At 32.7% G+C, this 22,575-nt stretch overlaps 1 protein-coding gene across 1 annotated transcript in view; it reads left to right on the top strand.

The window, feature by feature from the left end:
• The window catches only part of LOC132702850 (uncharacterized), a 71,079-nt gene extending 49,255 nt beyond the window's left edge, over window positions 1-21,824 (top strand). The window contains exons 2-9 of the mRNA XM_060671685.1: window positions 2,928-3,255; window positions 8,523-8,807; window positions 10,066-10,292; window positions 10,356-10,607; window positions 15,287-15,471; window positions 17,057-17,252; window positions 18,861-19,073; window positions 19,584-21,824. Coding sequence (XP_060527668.1) covers window positions 2,928-3,255; window positions 8,523-8,807; window positions 10,066-10,292; window positions 10,356-10,607; window positions 15,287-15,471; window positions 17,057-17,252; window positions 18,861-19,073; window positions 19,584-19,978 — 2,081 coding nt within the window. The 3' untranslated portion in view covers window positions 19,979-21,824. The remainder of the gene's footprint in view (window positions 1-2,927; window positions 3,256-8,522; window positions 8,808-10,065; window positions 10,293-10,355; window positions 10,608-15,286; window positions 15,472-17,056; window positions 17,253-18,860; window positions 19,074-19,583) is intronic.
• Window positions 21,825-22,575: the final 751 nt, after the last annotated feature.

Below are 22,575 nucleotides of genomic sequence, written 5' to 3'. Positions count from 1 at the left end.
TGAGCCGTTTGAACGATGTTATAATATCGTTTTCTTTGTACAAGTTACTGCTGGTTAGAAAGACTCAGTGTACTAAAATATAAAAGAAAATTCTTCTTGAGAAGCACTGCACTCTATAGTTGGCGTATCACCTTTCTGGAATGACGTCAAGCTGGTTTCATATAACGTATCCTCATTTTCATATAATATCTTTGTGATTGTTGTATGGATAAATTATGTCGTGCAATTATATTATCGATTTGCGGAGGAATTCCATTTTTAGTTTGATCTTTTTCCGATTGAAAAAAAGCTAATATATTCAAAACTATTAACCTGGATTGCTGATTATATCTTCGCGGCATCTTGCAAAAGTTTTTAAAGTAATAAAAATCAATGTCAATTTTGACGACAATATCCTGAACGACACACAACCATAATTGGTATTGACTGTTATACAGAAACGACAATGACTTTTTCAAATTTGTCTCTGCCAGTTGACATAAACAAAAATTACCAAAAATGACGTCATTCCAGAAAGGTACCACACCACTACTTCCTTACCTAAATATACGCATTCATTTTGTCATTTGTCAAAACTTACCTACAGAAAACGTACGCTTGGTGTCTTAAAAGCGGCCCGAATTGGTCTCAACCAGTACCCAATTTACTCCATATGAGGTCTTATTATAAAATTAATATACCAACAACACGAGACCCACGTTGCGGTAAAATCTGAAGATGTACGGCTGAAGATCAAAAGCCAATTACGAATAAATTAGGTATTTTAGATGCAGACTTTCTATTAAGTTCACTTCTGATCTAGATTAAAATTATTGATTTATTTTCGCCTAAATAGTTTTTCATGAATTATTTATTAAAGATAAATTTCACGGCTGTCCGATATTAAACGCCCGTTAAATAATATGAAATTTAATTTATATCGCCCTAGGAAACCGTTTCTGTTCGCTATAAATATACCTGAAGATAGATTCAATATTTGTCGATCCTGACAGGCCTGTATCATTATTAGCCGTAAAATTACACCCGGGCAATCACTTACGTAAATAATTATTACGAACGTCTAAATTTTTCCGTTAGCGCTCGACGCAAATTGCTGTTGGCTCTACTGCACCTTGGTGCTATCGGGGCAAACATTATCCAAACCACAGGATTAGGATTCAGAATTTATAGTTGAAGGTCATTACACCAGATGCTTAGGAGTTTAGTGTTTCAGTCCCAAGCTTGCATTACCGTCCTCAAGTATCGGCATAATACATGCTCCGCCATTTTCTCAGTTTGCAGTGTTCGTCCATCCCGTGGGAGATTCCATCAAATCTCTGAAACCAGCAAAAATGAGTGAATTTTCTTTGCTATTTATGCTTCCATCACGTTTCTTGTAGCTTAGGAACAGTTTCACAGAACAGAATTTTGACTGCTTAGTTATGAATTTCTTAGGTATGAATTTTCCAAATAAGGACTGCTTGGAAAAATTAATAAATAAGTAATCGACTTTATTTTTTCAAAACTTCGGCATTACATTACAGAATAATAGATCTTGTCTAACAGGCATTGGTAATTCCAACTCAACCTGCCAATCATACATTTTAAAGCTAAATATGAGGGCATATCGCCGTATGTTAAGAATATCCTGGATTTACCACGCAACTAATGAAGAGGTTTTACTGCGAAAAGGCAGACTGCCTACCTCAGGCACATAATGAGGGGTAATAGGTATGAATTTCTAAAACTCAAAATAGAAGGCAAAATTGATGGCTCATGGCTACAGAAAGTTAGAGATTGCACAGGACTGAACTCCCATAGGTTGCTGAGGAGTGCGCAAGATAAAAACAAATTTGCCATGAAAGTTACCGGGCTTCATTGAAGCGAAGAAAGTAAAATATAAGAAAATCTAATCTAATCTAATGGTAATTATTATTATTTAAATTTTACCACATTCAAGGAAAGCTGCCTGAAAAGAAATTACCCTTGGCTCCGATTGTACGAGTCTGCTAAACAGTAATGAATTTTATTATGATATTTATATGGTTGCCTAACTTTTTATTTGAATTATACCTACAACGTATTTCTTTTAATTCTGTTCACGAAACTATCAGTTTTTTCTTATAACTGGTATTTACATGATGGATATTACAGTCAATTTTAATAAGGAATATGAATATTGTAAACTTTCATTAATCATTTACAATTTAATATATAACTTTAACTGTTCTTCTTGGTTTGTGTTTATTTAATCAAATGAAAATGTTTGAACGTTACAATTCTTAGCGAACGAAAAATTACAATATCGTTACGGCTAATAAAAACTCAAACTCTATGTTAAATTAGTTGCATTCAGAGTAAAATCTAACTTCTAGTTTCACTTGTTTCAGTCTTTTTTAGCATCACCGAAAATTAGAAATAATACCCTAAAGTAATTAAGGTTGGGTGGAATATCATTTGAACAAATCCAATCCAAAAACCGTGAGCATAAATGCGTTAATCAATATTAAATCAACAGATTTCTTTTCTTTATAAAACTAACCAAAAGGCCTGCCATTAAACCTAATTATCCACATATCATTTTGCGGTTTTTCAACTCTCATTAAGTATATTTTTAGTGCCCTCATACTAATTGCCACAAAGTGATTATATTGTGATTAAACTTTACACGTGTCTTTTCATTTGAATTTTGACAGATTACGTCAATTTTACAGTTTAATTTTTCTTTTGTCACTTGGAAGATCACAAAGCGACAAGTTTGATTATTATTATATTTTAAAAAATGATAACAATAATATCCACTCTGTCGTACCCAGAGCGTTAAACTTTCTCAATTGACACCACTTTTTTGAAATGTACATTAATAACCGAACTCGCAAGAGTCTTTTTTTTGTTACGTCAAGCACAAAGGTCAATCCAAATTTTAACAATTTCACTTTCCGTTCCAGCTAACGACCAAACGGCCGAGGCTTCCTGGAACTCATGGGACGCTATAGATTTTGGTAACAACAACGACTTCTACACGCAGCAGTCGATATTACAAACGCACCCCTCCGGCACGAGGGGCGGCGGCCCTATCAACTATGGGCTTGCGCCGGCATCGTCGGGGCCCAGAAAAAACAAACACGAACATTTTCGTACGTCTTCTACCGCAGAGCTGAGGAAGCATCCAGCATGGTCGTCTCCGGACGAATGTGCTCGAGCATGCAGACAAGGAGAACCGCCCAGAATATGCTATTATCACTTTACGATAGAATATTACACCGTGTTGGGAGCGTAAGTATTGCAAAGCACCAGTACTTACCCCAGGTGATTATTAATACTTGTCCTACCCATATCGTTTTCATATACAGGGTGATAAGTTTTTAGTGTCGAATTTCAATGTAGCACATTGCGAAACTCTGTTGAAAGTTGTGTTCGGGGTTTCTTAGCATATACTTTACACTATACAAAAAGTTCTTCGTGTAATTATCACGAAACATCAATGGTTTGTGGAGTAATTTGCCGTGTCGGGTAATGCTTCTAGGCCCCCACGCTCGCCAGCTGTATATCTGAATGCGACTTGTTTTTGGTGGGCCTACCTTATAGTGTATGGTCTGTTCATAGATATAAGAAAATGTGGTCATTAACATACAACGCAACAAGATTATTACCTAAAGTTTCCGAATTTAAATTCAGGTAAAATTATAGTCCGTAATAGAAAATAGTTTTATACCTAGCTGTGCTGAATATTATTTGGTTTGGTATACTACTTAGTTTAAGTTTATTAGTAATCATTCTTATTTCGTGTGTAATATAGCGTGTGTGTGTGTGCGAATTATGCAAAATATGTGCGAGTCTAGTGTATCTCAGGAGATGCTTCCGCCCAAATGTAGAAAACACTATTCTATTGAGACTAAGGAAGTTATAAACAATGTTTATTTGACTCTCATTGAACGTGGTGCCAGCAAGCAAGCATCTTTAGAAGAAACGGCCACATTGACGAAAATTCCAACATCAACTGTATGGAAAATTGTGAATAATCCCATTTCAGCAAGGAAAAAAAGAAGCGATGCTGACATTTTCTCGAGTGTAAATGAAAGTGATCAAGATAAAATACGGCGTAAAATTTACCACTTACACGAGGAACAAAGCGTGCCTACATTAGATATCTTAATTAATATGCTTGAAAAAGATGAAACCGGTGTTAAATGTGGCAGAACTACCTTATGGAAGTGCATTCAACACATGGGTTTTAGATTTAAAAAAAAAGACAAAGGGCAAGTTTTAATGGAATCTTTTACAATTCGGAAATGGCGACTGGAATATCTAGAAAAAATTAGGATTTACAGAGAACAACAAGGGTCAATTATTTACTTGGATGAAACCTGGTTCGACACTTATGATACCCCGGAAAGGGTTGGGTTGACTCAACTGAGAAGTGTCAAACAAACGCGCCATCAAAAAGAGGTAAAAGAATAACTATTTTGCATGCTGGCTCTAAAGATGGTTGCATTCTAAATGGATTTTCTCTGTCTGCGAAAAATATTAAAGATTAAAGTTGGTTTAAGGAATACGTCTGTAATAATTATGCAAAAAATCTAGGGCATGCAGTTTTAAGGCTCCATTTTGCCACTGTATATTTAATCGCATTGAACATGTTTGGCACCAACTGAAATCTGCCATTCGTCGTAACAATGTTTTTCCCCGTGTTAACTCCAATGTCCTCAAACTTATAGAAACCGAAGTTTTTAACATCCTTCCACAAAGTTGGGCAAATTCTGTTAAACATATAGAAAAAGCAGAACAATCGTATATCCATATTGCAAATAATATAGAACAAATAATAATTAGAACAAGCGATGATAGCGATAGTGATACTGATATATTATGTGAATAATTTTAAGTAATTTAAGTAGGTAATAAAAATAATTTGTAATTTTATTTTAGATTTAAGCATAAATACATACATAAATAAGTAACTATTGTTAAGTATCTTTCATAACAAAACCCCAAATAATTAAATTCTAAGCAAAGTAAGGACCTGTTCGACCATATTTCATTCTTACAGCATGATATTGTGTACTATTCAATTGTTGCTCTGTAGGTATTAGAATTAGAAACGAATTAACTAATTTTGTTGAAAATTATTGTATTAATGTGTTTTCAGCATATTAATTAATTATCTAAAGGTATTATTTGACAGTGCCATTCTAGTAGGGCTGTCTGAATATTAGTATCTAACAGTTCATGTTGGTCCTCAATCCTCATGGCAGAACCGAGTATAGGACTAGATACAACGAATTTTTAAAATGCCAAACGAACATACAGAAAAGAACACCTTAAAATAACATAAATTAAAAATATAGGTACACAGAGAAAAAAATTAGTTCCTGAAAATAAAGCACATTTGTTCTAATGAAATAATTTAATTCGTATCTCACCTAAAATATATTTGTTGCACGAAAATTCTATTTGCCAGGATAAGTCTTACACTAATACAACAAATATGTTTGTATTATTACAATTCTACTTCATTTATTGCGAGAACTTTTTTTGAAGTAACAATTACTTTACATTATAAGAAAGCAGCACCTTGCGAAAAATAATATTTAAATTTACTAAATGTAGCGAAAGTCGACGTTTTGGCTAAATCAAATTTGCTATCTTCAGGCCGGTTTCTTCGCGTAGCTACTTGCCGGTACTCGATCGATCACCAATGAATTGCGAGGCAGTAATTTTACAATTTCGGCAAAATATGGGCAACTTTTATAGTGCTTATTAAAAAAAATATTCTCTATAAAAAGTTGTGGTGCATGATGCTCTAAAACCTAAAATATCCAGAGATATTAATTTGCAAGAGCAAGAGCGATGAAGGTGTAACCTTAGTGACTGTGGGATTTTCTACAATGGCAAAAGGTTATGATGTGCCATATTTTCTTACTGTCTCCCTTTTTTGACTTATGACATGTGAGCAGATGTCTAAAATGATCCATACTTTAAATTTATTTTCTTCAATAGAAACAACGTATGTAATTACCTTTACTTGAAGAAAAATAGGTTCCCTGGACTCAGCAATATTCTGTTTCAAGTTTTTAAGTTTGAGGGATCTATTACATATTAAATAATTTAATTTCACGAATTCTGTTAAACAGTCTCTGACCGTTGAAACTAGAATGCGCAGTTCTTTTTCACTTTTTTAAGCAATGCTTTTGCGTAAATCCGACCAATTTTGCAAACCAAAAGTATAAGAAAATTGACCAAACAGCTGAACTAACCAATAGAAACTTTATACTTGACAGCTGCCGCAATAGAGACGGGAGTCTCTTTATTTTTTAAGAATTTTTAATTTCAAGAGCTTTGAACGTTAAGTTTATTTATTTTTAATGTTGAATTGTCGCCGCTCCGGATTTGAACAAAAAAATAAATTAACTAAATCAACGTAGGAAAAGTATTTATTGTTCAGCGAACAATGAGATTTTATTTTCCGTTACACGTGAAACTCAAGGATTAATTTCTTAAACTTGAAGTATTCTTTTTAACTTGGCGGTTTCAGGCTCTATAACTGTCAATTAGAAGCATTACTTATTATTTTCCATATAACATATAGTTCGTTAAGTGCTTTATTACAACAAAATACGTGCCTATTCGTAAATGGGTAGGCGATTATTGCGCGTTTTCTATAAACGAACGCTAGCAAAAACTGTAACGAAGGACACAAAAAATGTTTCTTTCAATCGAAGTAATCAATTAGGGGTATTGTAATATTAATTGGAATTCGCCAGATAAGTATCTAAGTATATTTCGCACGTTTAAAAGAATTATATTAAATAAATGCGATATGCAGTTACGGCGCAAACGACTTGCGGAAAAATGTTTATTCAATTTGCGGGGATATGTTTGATTTTATTCAATAAATTGTTGCGGTTTCATACTTATAATTTTTCTGAAGGCGGCTGAAAATTACATGGACAGAGATATTTTGTAAATTATGAAGAAATATTCTGTAAAAAATAATAATAATTACAATATTTAATGAATCAATACTATATTTTTTTATATATTCTTACGTTTTAAAATAAAGAGGAAAGATAATTTGCTTGAGCAAATGGCTTTTTATTAATTTATATCAATATCGGTAAATTAGGTGCAAAAAAATTTTTTCCAATTAAAGAAACAAGAAAAAACTGCTGAAACATTAATTTCTTTAAAAAAAATACATGTATATTAATAGTTATTAATACTCATAAAGCTCATAAATATGCATTTTATGGGCAGTTGTGGCTTTATCGTGTCGCGCGTATTTTAAGTAACAATGGATTGTCATTCGTAGCCGCCTTATCGTTCGTTGTAAAATTAAAACTGGAAATTGGAAAAAGTTAGTTATTCCACAAAAACAATCCAGGAAATTGAATCGGAATCCGCAAACTTATTAATATTATTATTATTTCTTTATATTGATTAGAAAGTAATTACGATTTAATAAAAACTGATATCTAATTACATCGGTTTGGAATGAAACATATATGGAATTTTTGCATTTACGCTTGCACGGTAATATATGTTATATTCCGCACAAGTCATTAACTCGCGGAAAAATCGCGCTAATGTGTTGCCATAACTTATCACCGCATTCTTTAGCGAATTATGAAAATAATAATACCACGATACCAGAGAAAACCGCTGAGAACAATTATTTATGATGTGTTAAAAATCCATCGACAATAATTTTTAACTCTTGATAAATGTTTAGACTGCCCCCATATGAACCTGTGAAAATTTTTATTAATAGAATATAACACTTTTTTGAAAATCTTATTGATTTGGAAAATGCAATAACTAGTCATCCGATAATTAGATCAAGGTATTAAGGAATTAATTTCTTGTACAGTAATTATGAGTTTGCTTTGTAAACATAAAAATCGTATTTATTTTCTGACTACCATTCACCATTTTATGTACATATTAACTTACATTATTCTAACTGCGATATGACGTTCAATCTAGAAACATCTAGATTTTTATGTGATTCGTAAAGAGGAATTGAGCATGTTTTAATTAAAAAGTATTTGGGGTATTTTCTTTTGTAATACTTGCTTTTTTTTAAAAACAGCTTCATCGCATTTTCATTAAATACTTAAGGTTTTATATAGGATCCATCATTATGTAAATGCTAATTTGGCTATGTAATGAGATTACCACCAACTACCACAAAAAAAACATTTTTCTCAAAACTATTTTGCAAAAAATATTAGGTCCGTATTTCACAATTTGACTTTATTTAATATAAAAGGGTAAAATCAAAATATCTACATTATACTCCATAACTGCAATTGCGTTATACTTTCCATTCCTCAAGAATCAAAAAAGTAATGTGAAAACGGCCCATTGATAGAACACCGGTACCATTTTATTTAGAAACAAAGCAGAAGTGAAACAAACAAAAAACATATCAAAAAATAGTTCTTAGCAGCCAGTCAATTATATTGCATTTAAAATAAAATATTCTAAAGACATACGTTTCAATATTGATTTTTATTAATTTATTATTATTGTTGAAACAGGGCGTGTCAAGTATGTACCCCGAACGCCACCAACCCCATTTGGTCGCACTGCCAGTGTATCTTAGCTGACGGAGTCGAAAGAGGCATCCTAGCAGTAAACAGGATGCTTCCCGGCCCCAGCATTCAAGTATGCGAGAACGATAAAGTGGTAATCGACGTTGAAAATCACATGGAAGGGATGGAGGTGACCATTCACTGGCACGGGATTTGGCAACGAGGTTCCCAATATTACGATGGAGTACCCTTCGTAACGCAATGTCCCATTCCGCAGGGAAATACTTTTAGGTAGGTGCAATGTATAGTGTGTCTCAAAATGTATCGCCGTAACTATTGACTCTCGACCCAAAAGTAATTACGACCTTCATACCTGTAGGTAAGAGACAAGACAAGAGTGAGTCAGGTAGATATCGACCACGCGTCTGCTGATATTGGTGGTAGTGTTGAACAATTTGTGTTAACGTACGTGTCGAAAAAGGTTCTAAACAAATTGTGAAAAATCTGTATAAATGATTAATAAGTAGTTGCTAGAGCACCAGTATTCTCGATAGATGAAGGAACGATTAATTGGATCGGACCAAATGGACAATATTGAACAAGAACAGGAAAATAGATTCCCTTCATCACAACCAGAGTGTATCACCAATTTTTTTGTTATATCGCGTTGAAATCGCTTGTCATTAGATGCAAAACAAATTGTGAAAAACCTGTATGAATATTTCATAGGTACTTGCAAGAGCATCTGTATTCTCGATATATGAAGGAAAGATTAATTGGATCTTACCATATGGACAATATTGAACAAGAAATTAAAAAGTATAGACACGAAAATAGATGTATAATTTACCTAGATGAAACTGAATACCCACGATACAATATCCACAGTAATGTAAAAACGCTGAGACCACAGTACCTTCAAATAAAAGAAGTCACAGATCACCATAATTCACGCTGGACCAGAAAAAGGGATTTTTTTTCTAAACTGGATTTTTTTTACCCCTAATTAAGCTCATCTCAAATTAGGATATTCACCCATTTTCGGGCATCCGACGAGGAAAATTCACCGATAACAATTTTTCACGCACACAAACACCCAAGGCTCCCGGTGGGATTCGAACCCACACCCTCCCGCAAATTCGAGTTGGCTGGTCAACGCCTTACCAACCGAGACATCCTCGGCCGCTTTATTTATTATTTATTCCAAATAGTCTGAAAGATGATGAAAATTGCAGTACAGCATATTTTAAAAATTGAGGATTAATAACGACTTTGAGAGTGAACAGAATTAGATTTTGAATTAAAACGTATTTATTTAGGTAATTATTGATGTGATTTCGTTATGTCTATGTAAAGTCCGTCGTTGATGCTCCGTCCGCGGGTTATTTCGATAATTGTCGTCAAAAGTCAAGAAAATATACCTTGAGACACAGTATATTTATAACTATTGTTTTTGCAATTTAATTGTACTTTTATTGTTTTTATATTGATCTCTAACGTGGACATTTAAGTAAATAATATAAAAAATATATTGTATTATTAAACGCAGATATCAATGGATAGCTGGAAACGCAGGTACCCACTTCTGGCACGCCCACACAGGTCTTCAAAAAATGGACGGTATTTACGGCAGCATTGTAGTGCGACAGCCACCCAGCATGGACCCAAACAGCAACCTGTACGATTTCGATTTAACCACTCACGTCATGTTGATTTCCGATTGGATGCATGAAGATGCCGCGGAAAGATTCCCCGGAAGATTGGCGGTAAACACAGGCGAGTGTTGGTAACCTTCTTAGTTAGACTACGTGGTAATAAAAAATGTAATTTCGTTTACAGGACAAGACCCCGAATCAATCTTGATTAACGGAAAGGGCCAATTCAGAGATCCCAATACCGGATTTATGACTAATACTCCATTGGAAATTTTCACCATTACTCCAGGGAAGAAATACAGATTCCGTCTCATCAATTCCTTCTGTACGGTTTGTCCAGCACAGCTGACCATTCAGGGGCACACCATGACAGTAATCGCAACTGATGGCGAACCCGTACATCCCGTACAGGTTAACACGATTATTTCTTTCTCTGGTAAATATATGTGTATGTATGGCCTGTTTAACCTCCTCGCTTAAGGAGGACCAATTACTTCTGGCAGTTCTGGCACTTAAGAATTTCACAATCGCTCTTACTGGGAGATAGTAAATATGTAATGCCAGGATGGGCCAAATTGTACACCTTTAAAGGAAAGCTCCCTTTCTAAAGAAGACAGAAGGAAAAATTTTCATAAAAATATCATACTAGTAGAAACCACACATGGATATCACTTATTTTTAAAATATGACTGTAACTTTTTTGCTATGCAAAAATTGTATTGCACGAGAAATTCAATATTTTAGGATATCAGTTTTTTCCAAAATATCATTCTAACTTTTTTACTATGGAATTCGTGTTTCCTTGAAACCACTACCAATGCAATATTTTATTGGTAACTATATTTTTAATACTAATCGTTTCATGTTGTATATTTTTGAACCATTGAAAAGAGCTTTAGCTTAAATTTTCGAAAATATATCACACCTTATTTATATGTTCTGGAAACAACAAAACCTCTTAAAGTAGTTTGTTTGAGAAGAAAAGGCCAAAAAACCATACATCAAATAGCGAAATAGAGAGGTAAAAGAAATAGTAATTTTTTGCCCAGTCCAGGCAAGACAGCGACACAACAACAAAAATTTTTGTCTTCTTTTTCTTTTGTTTCAAAATTCACTTTTGCAAGTGACATCTTGAATGGCTAAAGATCACAGGGTCACTGTTTTGTTAACGAAAGGAGGATACCAGTGAATTAGTGCAAAATCATACATATTCGGTTCTATTCTGTTGTACTAGTACTAGCGTCCTTGTTAAAAATGTCGGGGGGAAAATGTTGAACACAGAATCTACTTAGAAATTAATAGAATTATAAAGACATCTATTACTACGGGGCCCTAAAAATAAGGCCCCCAAAAATCGTTACAAGAAAATCGATGCTTTGAATGAGATTTATTTAACATTAAATATAAATTAAGTGGATGATGATTAATTGCCCGTATACGAGAGCAAGACTGTTCTAGAAATCGTATGTTCCCAGAAATTTTAAAGTTATTGCCAACCTACAAGACTATGCTTCGTTATTCGTTTATTTTGTCTCTTTAACACTTCATTATGGTACCGCTATAAACCTACTTATTAAATACTCGAAACTATGCGTTAGCTATATTTTTGAAAAAGCAATTTTAAGATCTATTCCATTCTTCAAAAATATATAGGGCGCCCCGTTCAAAAATTCGACTTTTTTGTTAATATTTATTATTAAAAAATATGTTTTTAAATCATTAAATTCTGTCACAAGGAAAATTTTCCATAGCAAAAAAATATTTTTTTTTAAATAAACATTTTTGAAAAACTCCATACAAAGGACGATGTCAATTTTCGTCTCTCCTGAAATTTGAAATTTTATATATATTTTTCTTCCTTAATCCATTTGCTTGATTTGCGAGCCAAACTTATGAAATAGTGCCTATTTCCTCCGAGCGCTTTGTTGAATAATAACCTTGAAACTTTATAAATCTGTATTTTCAGGCAGTCGGGAAGGTAACGTAAATAATTGAAAATTTCATTAGAAACCTAATAAAATAGAACACCGTACGCGTGTTTTATATAAAAGCAAGTAGCAATTTGGTGTGTAAACTATTTTTGCGATTGACTTTCGACACCGATGTAATTTCACGAAATTATATGCCAGTAGATTTACAACTCATTTGAATAATGAGTAACAATGGGCGCTGAATTCACAGTGTTATGACGGAAACCACTGGTTTTCTTTGGCCGTACGCACACGCTCAATAATTATTAAAATTTTACCATGCATTTAGCTTGCGTACAAAATAGGTATCGTTTAAAATGTTATGTCAGTCTGCAAAACGCTATTATGAAATCGGTCTGTGGCAAATAATTAGACATGCTCGTTATATTTTTATAACCTTCATATACGTCGCAAGAAATAGAGCGCTTTCAAATTACCTGCTGATACGCTAGAATGCAAAAATATACCAAATGTAACTACCAGAAATGTCAGAACGCAAAAAATTTTCCAAAAAAAGGGCAACAATTGCTAACATAGTACACCTGGGACGGGTTTTGAAAGTCAACAAATTCCTTGTCAACACGAAGTTTTTTTTCAATTTTCTCAATCTAAGAACCGGCCATGTTTTGATGTCTTCTGCGTTTTTATCCTCTGCCTCTAAAACGATAATTTTTAAACATCTAATTATTTTCTCTCAAAAACTATTTTTGATTTTTCGTGTTGCGACAAAATTAATAATTAGTTAATTGGCAAATCCATTTCTTAAAAACTTTTTTCAATTGCAGTTCCATTTTTTGTGAGCAACGATACCACGAGGATTCAGACACCAACTCACGAATATCCGCTGCAGTTTTTTATAGGGTCATTTATGGGGTCTAAAGGATTATACCGTTTTTTCTTAAATAATTTTTAAAATTCACTTAATTCATATAAGATATTTGTACAAATTATGGCTACCCTAGGTTTAACTGGTTGCGTCCTATTTACTACGCAAAAATATTTTATGAATGTTAGTATACACAAAGTTTGTCTTTGGAAGAGTTATTTCAAAGATTCTCAACTAAGTGCTATTCTTCAGTCTTGAGTATTTTTACGAAATAAAAAAGTGTTAGATGACGTTATTAAAAATACCAGCAGTGAAAATCAAAATTTATTGTGATAATATATATTTAAAAATAATTTCACACTTGTGTTGCGTGTTCTCAATAGGTCAAGTCATATACTTATTGCCATTGTGGAGACATAACTTCTAATATAGAAAAAGTTAACAAAAACTAACCAAAACTGTTTTCTGTATACCCTTCACTAACTTGTACTTGTACCGCGTTGTGAATCTGTTAAAAAATACCATATAAAATGCTAATACGTTTTTAACATCAGAAATAGTCTGAAACAAATTGTTTTTTCTAGTTTTCCACCTTGGTATTAAAAACACTTCATATCCTTGTTAGCTAATACTATACTATAATACTATAATAAATATCAGAACACTAAGACAATCTAAATAATGTATAATTAAGAACTTTAAAAATGTTGCGACCCAAATTTGACAACAACTTACATAGTGAAAAATTCGAAAAACTGCAACACAAAATTCCAAACCAGCCAGTGATAGCACTTAGGTACTTAAAGTATTATATAATGTAAAAAGAATACAAAATTCTAAACACCATGGGAGGAACTTGAATATTGAAAAAATATTGATTTGAAAGTTGAAAGGTGTCAATACCCATCAATAAATTGGTTCGTATCGCTATAAAATTATGCAAAAATCCTTCGGATATTTAATATACCACTCTGCCCCACGTAGTACACGAATAGGCACTCCACCCACTTCGTAATACTAACGAGTTAATTAAACCCTAAGTGTTCATTAAAAATTCATTCAAGTCACTGCCGGTGCACTATGCGCACGTCACTATATCGCCTTGCAATTTAATTTGATTCAATTACATGCAAAATTCGAGCTTTCTATTATCCACGCGTTCCGATATATCAGCAAAAGAGAATTACTCGAAGATAATTACTATCGAAGCCGACATCTTAAACTCCGAAGCTGTATCTCTTAGGTAAAGTTCTCCAAACAATATACCTTTTTACGGCTTAATCGGGTATTTACCTTCGGCAAATTTTTATGAACGTCTAACCGCAGGCCTGCCTCACTTGGGTTTCTCTCTTTGATTTGTGTACAATTTCATCGGTGAGATTCCTCGATTATGCAGTGAAAAATCGATTCTTACTTTAAAATGTATATTATAAATATAAACGACATGTTCTACACATTTTTTCCAACTAGAAGCAGATATTTTTTCTACTTCACTTCTAATCAATTTTATTGTCCCAGAACTAAATTTCGGCGAGGTGTACGAACGCACGCAAAATCTCTTAAAAATAGTCAATGTTCAAAATACTACGCAACTCTTCATGTAAAGTTTTAATTGTTAAAAAAATATTCTTCTGATACGCATCATATATGAACTGTCTCACTATTCCGGCATGATGCACGTCAAGTAGATTTTTGAGACCCCACGATATTTCTCGGACGTTAATTTTCACGATTTCACCAACCCCCACAAATCAACTAATACCAAATTGGGAAAACATCCATTATAAATCAATTATCTCTATAAGATTTTGTATTGCTTTCCTAGGAAAATATTATAGTAAAGCCTTAAATTGTAAATCAGTTTAGGAGATCGACCTATATAATCGGCAAATGCAACTTGAAATCGACCTAACTCAATTAGGGACTGTTTTAGTTTAGTTTTACTACAACATTCCGCTCGGCACAGTTCTTGTCGGCTAGCATCTTAAATACGTCCCTGTACTGAAGTACTGAAAAGAATGGTCCCTTCCGCTTTACAACAGACGGGTCTTAAACTCGTTCCGACGTCATAAAAGGTTGTAAAAACGGTATATCGTCTGGTGAACTTTATATTTTCCAATATCCGGATTTGGAGCAGACTACCATGAGCGGTACTTGGTAGTTAATGTCCGCCAGATTAAATGAATATTTATCAAATTAATATGAAGTAATTCAACAGTATATGGATATGTAAACTTTGCGTTTCACAAAAAATTCATTGGCAGAATGTTATCGACATCGTCACACACTTTGATTACGCTTGGTTGTTTTTTTCTCTAGGTGAACGTTACGATTTCGTTATCACTGCCGACCAACCCGTTGGTGCTTACTGGATTCAAGTCAGAGGACTGGGCGAATGCGGAATCAGAAGAGTACAGCAACTTGCGATTCTGAGGTACTACCAAGGACCTTACGAACCATTTACTCAAGCTCCAACCTACGATTTCGGTATACCGCAGGGTGTGGTAAGTAAATTTTACGAAAACGATTTGCTTTGTATATATCTATCAATTTTGAAACTCTTCGACGCCGAGCCGTCAATACACAGACTGATCATCCGCCATAAAAGAAGTAATTAAGAGTATAAGCCTTTCAAACTGAAATCGCAAGTTAATAAAAGTGTGGTCCATGTCAACTGTTTGCCTTACCCTATAATTTAATTATATTATATAACTGTGTTTGATAAGTAAGATAAATATACTAATATTCATATTTTTGTTAACTTGTAGTCTTAGTCCTGATTTCGAAACCGAAACCGACGATTTTCACTCAATTTGACCTAAAGTTATTTAATTAAAACTGTACAGTGTGTCTCATTTTTTATGGTTTTACCAAAATCGCCCTGTTGCTGAAAATCCATCTTGGATTTGCCCCATGAAAGAGTAGCTTGGGTCTCGAAAGCCGCAACGCGCTAGTCGTATTAATAATGGAACACACTATACAATTTTCGATTTTTTCCCGTTGCATACCAAATTTTACTATTAGCAAGTATACCGTAGTATATACATATAATTATGTTGATGTAAATAATTTGTATATTGTGTATTAGCTGTTCCCGGGAATTATTTCAGTGTGTTAGAATGAAAAAAATAACGGTGTGAGATAAAAAAACAAAAGGCTTTATGTATATAATATAAATAAGATTTAAATTCCCGAATGATATCTATATCTGCAAAGTTCAATAATGTCATTGTTTAGACTATTTTATAAATAAGATTATCTATTATAAATGCCACTGAAGGCAATTTTTTCATATGGCAATTAGAAGGAAAACACTTGAAGCTTGTTCAAAATTCCCTTTCGCCGTTTCCACTTTTCTGTTCGTTTCGGAGCGATTTTTAAAAATCTTCCATATTTACTCCGTGAAATATCTATAATCGGTCGAGTTGAAGAAAAAAAAGTAAGATTGAAAGTTTAACCGTTTACGATAGGTATCGGTGACTAAGTTAATTTTTATTCCTATAAATAATTAATAATAGTAATAATTTCATTATATGGTGATTGTATAATATGTTTTTTAAATATTTACTTTAAATAAAATCTAAAAAAATCTAACTTTTATTTGGAGATGTGAAAACTAATCTCACGTTGTCAAAGAAACTTTATCTTTTCTACAATCGTCACAAAGAAATACAAAAATCATTTTTGGAATGTGCAAAGAAAGCAAATACCGAAAAAAAAAGCGGTGCAGGTAATTATCATTCGAGATCGGAATCCCACTTTAAATCGAAATTTGCGAATAGGATAGGCATTGGCTTGCTTTTAAAACCCAGTATTTATCGCTTTACCCAAGTCGTACATACACGCTCAGACAAGCGAATTTATATGGAGAGATGGTTGGCTTCTCAACTAAGCTTTAAATCACGAGCTTGATCGGAACTTACGCAAACACGTGTGATACACTTGAAAATGTATATCATCCATGCCGCTACGTTTTGCAAAATACCGCGTCAACGGGATTGTGTAAAAAACATATTTTCTTTATATTTCATATAAGCTTTGCTCCGCTGTACAGTGTAAATAGCAAAATAAGTGAATCTCAAAATGTAGGTACTTAACCCGTTGGATGCTATATGCAATGAATCGAGGGCAGATGCTGTTTGCATCAGTCAACTGAAAAATGCAAGAGAAGTGGACAGGGGACTGCTGACCGATACACCAAATGTAAAAATCTTTTTGCCATTCAGGTTTCACGTCTACACTCCGGACGATCTGTTTGCCCCAAAATCCTACAACAGACACTTGGGTAAGTTTTGTAAAATAATTTTGCTAGAGTCAATCCTGTGGCCATTAGTTAAAGGCATGTTGTCAAAAATGTTCAATGATTTCTTATATGGAATAAGTTATAAGCCGTGAACAAAAAGCTAGGCAAATTTTACAATATAACATTAATGGGGATTGTTTTCTCTCTCTTGCTTATTTATATTTGACGATATATTCTTAATTTCATTATTATTTGGTGATTGAATAATGTATTTTTTTAATATTTGTTTTAAGTAAAATTTATAAAAATTCAACTTTCGAAAAAACTGCATAAAAATTGTTATAATTAAATTAAACAAAGAAATTAAAATTATTTAAATCTTATTGAAAAGTTTTAAAAAATCTGTTGGTCCTACAATAGCCGTTATGTACTTTTAAAGGAATATTATTTCAAAAAAGGCTGAAAATGAATACTCACAACAATTTGATAAAAATATAAATGGTATCTTTTTACATTTTTGGACGACTAAATAGATAAAGAATACCAAACTAACAAAAATTATCATGTCATACAAACGACAAAATCAAATTAACAATTTTTGTTATTATACGAAAATATTTATATAATCACATTTATAGATTTATGTATTAAGCGGTAAGTTATTATTTAGGTTTAAAAAAAATCAGATTATCCAGTATGAGGTATAAATGTTTTTACATACCATTATATTATATTACAATTATATTCAATTCTCAGCAAATATTTTCATACACAAAAGTGTCACCTTCAAAACACAGTTAATATTTAATATTTCATGAAATATGACCAACAAAACAATTCACATCTCTATGACTGAGTAGAGTTCTCCATACTATATACAATATAAGTAAGAAGGAAATTGAGAGCTGAGAATTTATTTATTTATTTATCAAAGCGAGGTAGGTCTGAGATTAAAATTTACCAAAGTTAAATACCGGATTATGTCGTAAAAACGGTATGTCGGAGAAATATATATATATATATATATATATATATATATATATATATATATATATATATAAAATATAAAATATATAAAATATTAAATGGAACTCAACAAAGCAAACAAGAACAAAACTTATGGCGTTAATTTCTAACTAAACTTATAAGGGATAATTTTTGCGATAATTTCAGGTAGCTACATAAGAAGAAACAACAACAAGAACACTTAGTATAACAATGAATAAAACAATAATCAAAGAAAAGACAAATTCCCTTACTAACCAATTATATTAAAATAAATATTCTAAAATTTATTAGAGAACTGTTTGGTAAGTAAATCTTTCATATATGTTCTTTAATAATTATACCAAATAATTTCAACAAAATCGGATTATTTCGTCTTAATAAGATAGTTAAAAGCAATTCCACAGAGAAACGTGAGGGTGGGGGAAACCTGCCTAAGATATAGATATTTAATGCCAGGAAATATGAAAGATATATTGGGAATTACGGAAAATATCTAGATTATATAAAGGAAAATATAAAGAAACATTGGAAAATATTTATATAAATATTGGGAGGACGTCTCCCCCTGCGTTTAACGGGACCATATGTGACTAATTGAAAACGTATAAAACTTGAGACCGTCCTTTTTTCTTTCATTTTCAGTGGCTCCGAACGGCGACCACATCATAAGTTTGATCGATGAAATTTCGGATCTGACTCCACCAGCACCCCTTATATCGCAGTACGACGACATCGATCCTGAACAGTTTTGCAACGGTGATAACAGACCGCCCGATTGCGGACCAAACTGCATGTGTACCCACAAAATCGATATTCCACTTAACGCCGTAGTAGAAGTGGTACTGGTCGACGAAGGTAATTTAAAAAAATATCCCTAATATAATAATCTCAATAAACTGACGTTATCAACACGTTATAAATAAATATATAAAAGAATTTCAAGAATCATTACCCACCTCGCCCTAAACTCTAGAAATAAAATATGAAAAACTGAGATTTGGATTTACGAATTTCTTTATCTAACTGCGATAATGGTAAAACCCGTGAGTGTGTGTCACTAATAAATATAATAAATAATATAATAATAAATAATATAATAATATAATGATATTTGATAATTAAATACTATACACAGAAAAGGTTAAGTCTATGTTTCAACTTTGTTGGTGATAGGCACTATATGCAAGGGGCATTTAGAAAAGCGTTTACCAAAAAAAGATTTTTTCTAGCAACCATTTTGACATTACGAGTTGAGAAATAAAAAAATATATTCTTCTATGAAAATAGGTTTTTCAATCTCATGATTTTGGCCGTCACGATGAGCTAGCGATAAATACTACGATATTTTTGTTTCCTTTTTTCCAGTACAACAACCGAACTTGTCTCACCCATTCCATCTTCACGGCTACGCGTTCAACGTAGTCGGTATTGGCAGATCGCCCGACCAGAACGTCAAAAAAATCAACTTGAAACACGCGTTGGACTTAGATAGACAAGGTTTGCTGCACCGTCACTTCAACTTACCGCCCAGCAAAGACACCATCGCCGTTCCGAATAACGGTTACGTAATTCTGAGGTTTAGGGCTGACAATCCCGGATTTTGGTTCTTCCACTGTCACTTCTTGTTCCACATTGTTATAGGTATGAGCCTGATATTGCAGGTGGGTACCCAGGCTGATCTGCCGCCGATACCACCCGGTTTCCCTACGTGCGGTGATCACGTACCCGAGGTCCCATTAGATCCAGCTCAAGTTTACTAGGCTCTTATCCAAATTTAGGACTTATTTTTCTCTTTAACTTTGGTTAGTACCACGATATTTGGTTTCCGTCATTTTCAGTGGACGCGAGACAGAAAAAAGTCTGTTCCGCAAATTTAAACCAAATTTTATTTTCTAGTTCGAGCTATTTTTGTTGAAAATCCTTTTAAATTCTTTTTAGTTTCGCAAGTGAATCCGCTTGAAATCATAGAACGTAACTGAAGACAATTTATACCGGAAGTGTGCACTATTAATCAATTTTTATAAGGTAATTAAATGCTGAAAATAGAAAAATCAATTTTATTGTTATTAGTCATATATTTGTTTCCTTATAGTCAATTACAGCAGAATGAAATGAAAAATAGTGAATTATATTTTAGGTAATTTTCGAGCTTTAAGAATTAATTGATTGATTTTATTGTGTTAATTTAATCTTTAAAAGCAATATTGACAAAAAGCTTTTCGTTACATTACTATTACAATAAGCTTACAAGGGGTTATAACTTATTTGAACTAAAAAATAATCCTAAATTGACATATCCAAAGAACATTTTTTTAGAAAACGCTTCCCCTTCAATTTTGTTGTTTTCATGGACTTTGAATAAAATATATGGCACTGTAATTGTTAGTAAACAAGATAACAATGCTACTTTTTTGCGTGATAGTTACGATATAACTATATTAAAACAACTTTATGAATAAAACGCAAAGTAAATAATATGATTAAACATGATTAAACGATACAGCTGCCAATTTTTGTTGTTAATCTCTTTACCTGTTGTCACCAATTTTATCTGTTTGTTTATTCATTTTACTTCATTAACTGTTTTTTAATTTTTTTAACTAACCAAAACTAATATTTGATTTCAATTTGCGTGAAATTGACATTTATATAAGAATTTAATAATTGAAACAAATTGAAGCCACCCAAATGCGGAAACCAAATTTACTCAAAACCAAATTTCAGTATTTGAGTTACCTTTTACCAAATCGACTTCAAATTAATCTTGCCATTCTGAATTTTATATTTTGGTACTACGTTAATATAACTGATGGCAGTTTAAATTCTCCCAGTTTCAATACGAGGCAAACCCCTTCACCGTCAGTTAAATTAACAAAATTTTGTATATTTTTCTTATTTATGTATAATATTTATCTATATTTTAGCGACTTAAAATCTATGCAAACTTCTTGGGCAGTCCGAATTTCGCAACGCAAGGGCCTGAGGCTTCATTCATTGTTTATATCCCAAAAAATTTGCATAAATATTAAGAGGCATTAGAAAATTTTCGCCATAATAATTTAAGTATTCCTACCTCTGTCTTCTCTCAAACCTTTCCCTATTCTACAATGACGTCCCAAACAAATCTAACAGAAGCAGAATCAATTGACGCATTCTAATTCTAGCAGATTTTGTTACGTGAAACTTTGTACTGGTGCTCGTTAATGGAACCATAAGGCTGCAATATGTAATCGTCATTGACACCAGAGATTTCCTCTGGCCCGTGACAAGTGTTATCCCTGGGAAGATATTGCGTCCTCGCTTGCCCAAACGAAATTATTGTTAAAACCTTTTCGATTTCATCAAAAGAAGTTTGCAATTTCTTCCCACCATAAAAATATCTTATATAGTTCTCTTAGTTTCTTTTAAAGCAATGAATTAGGATAAGATGTTGTAAAAATGTATAGAAATGATGCCTATACGCAGTATTGACAAGTGTTACCATGTATAGTTATTATAGGATTGTACTAGTCTTCCGCAGTCTATAATAACTTTCAAAGATTGGAATGTTGTAGCAATAAAATGTAATATACAACGTAATGGAAAATAAATATTCATATTTATGTATATATTCATTTGGTGTGGGCTAGATGAGGCTTTTATCCTACTCCCGGTTGTGCTTGACATTGGAAGGTGTGCAGAAAAAAAATGCTTTGAATTACGTCCACTGTTTTTAAAAGGAAATCGCATTGCATATATATAATTAGTCGTGTACATAAACCTAGGTAAGTTACACATAGAAACTTTGCTGGATACTGCTTATTTAGTATAGCAAAATTGCGTGGTATTTTTGTACAGTTATCTGTACATAGTTTGGTACCAATACTTTTCAATAAAAAAGGGCTTTTTTCATTGTTTAGGATGGATCCGTTAATGCAACGTGTAGAGCATAACTTAGGTAACAGGTGATCCATTATAAACTTTACTAACTTTTTTATATTTCATTTTATAAAAAAATATATATAAAAGCTGCAGGGTTTAATGTGTTGATTAAATATTATATACCTATTTATATACAAGGTGTAACAAAAATGCATAATTACCAAAGTTACCTTTTTTTAAATTGGTTATATTATTTCTTAAAAAGAAAGGTCCTCTTACTCCGATTTTTTTATTATATTTTTTTACATTAAGGTCAGAACCCATTGTCTCTTGTTTAATTATGACAATTAAATATTATTATAGTTTAAAATTCGATAAAAGAATATTGTTTTCAATTAACGAAAAATTCAAAACAAAATAGAGTCAGACACGAATAAATGCAAATACACAGAGAAGAGACCACTCATACCTGAAAGTTTAAATGAAAATAAACTCT

The sequence above is a fragment of the Cylas formicarius genome, unplaced genomic scaffold (assembly GCF_029955315.1).
Source record: "Cylas formicarius isolate icCylForm1 unplaced genomic scaffold, icCylForm1.1 PGA_scaffold_6__28_contigs__length_40554024, whole genome shotgun sequence".
In the NCBI taxonomy this organism is placed as follows: Eukaryota; Metazoa; Arthropoda; class Insecta; order Coleoptera; family Brentidae; genus Cylas; species Cylas formicarius.
The sequence above is the reverse complement of the archived record's forward strand: the minus strand, read 5'-3'. Positions and strand labels throughout refer to the sequence as shown.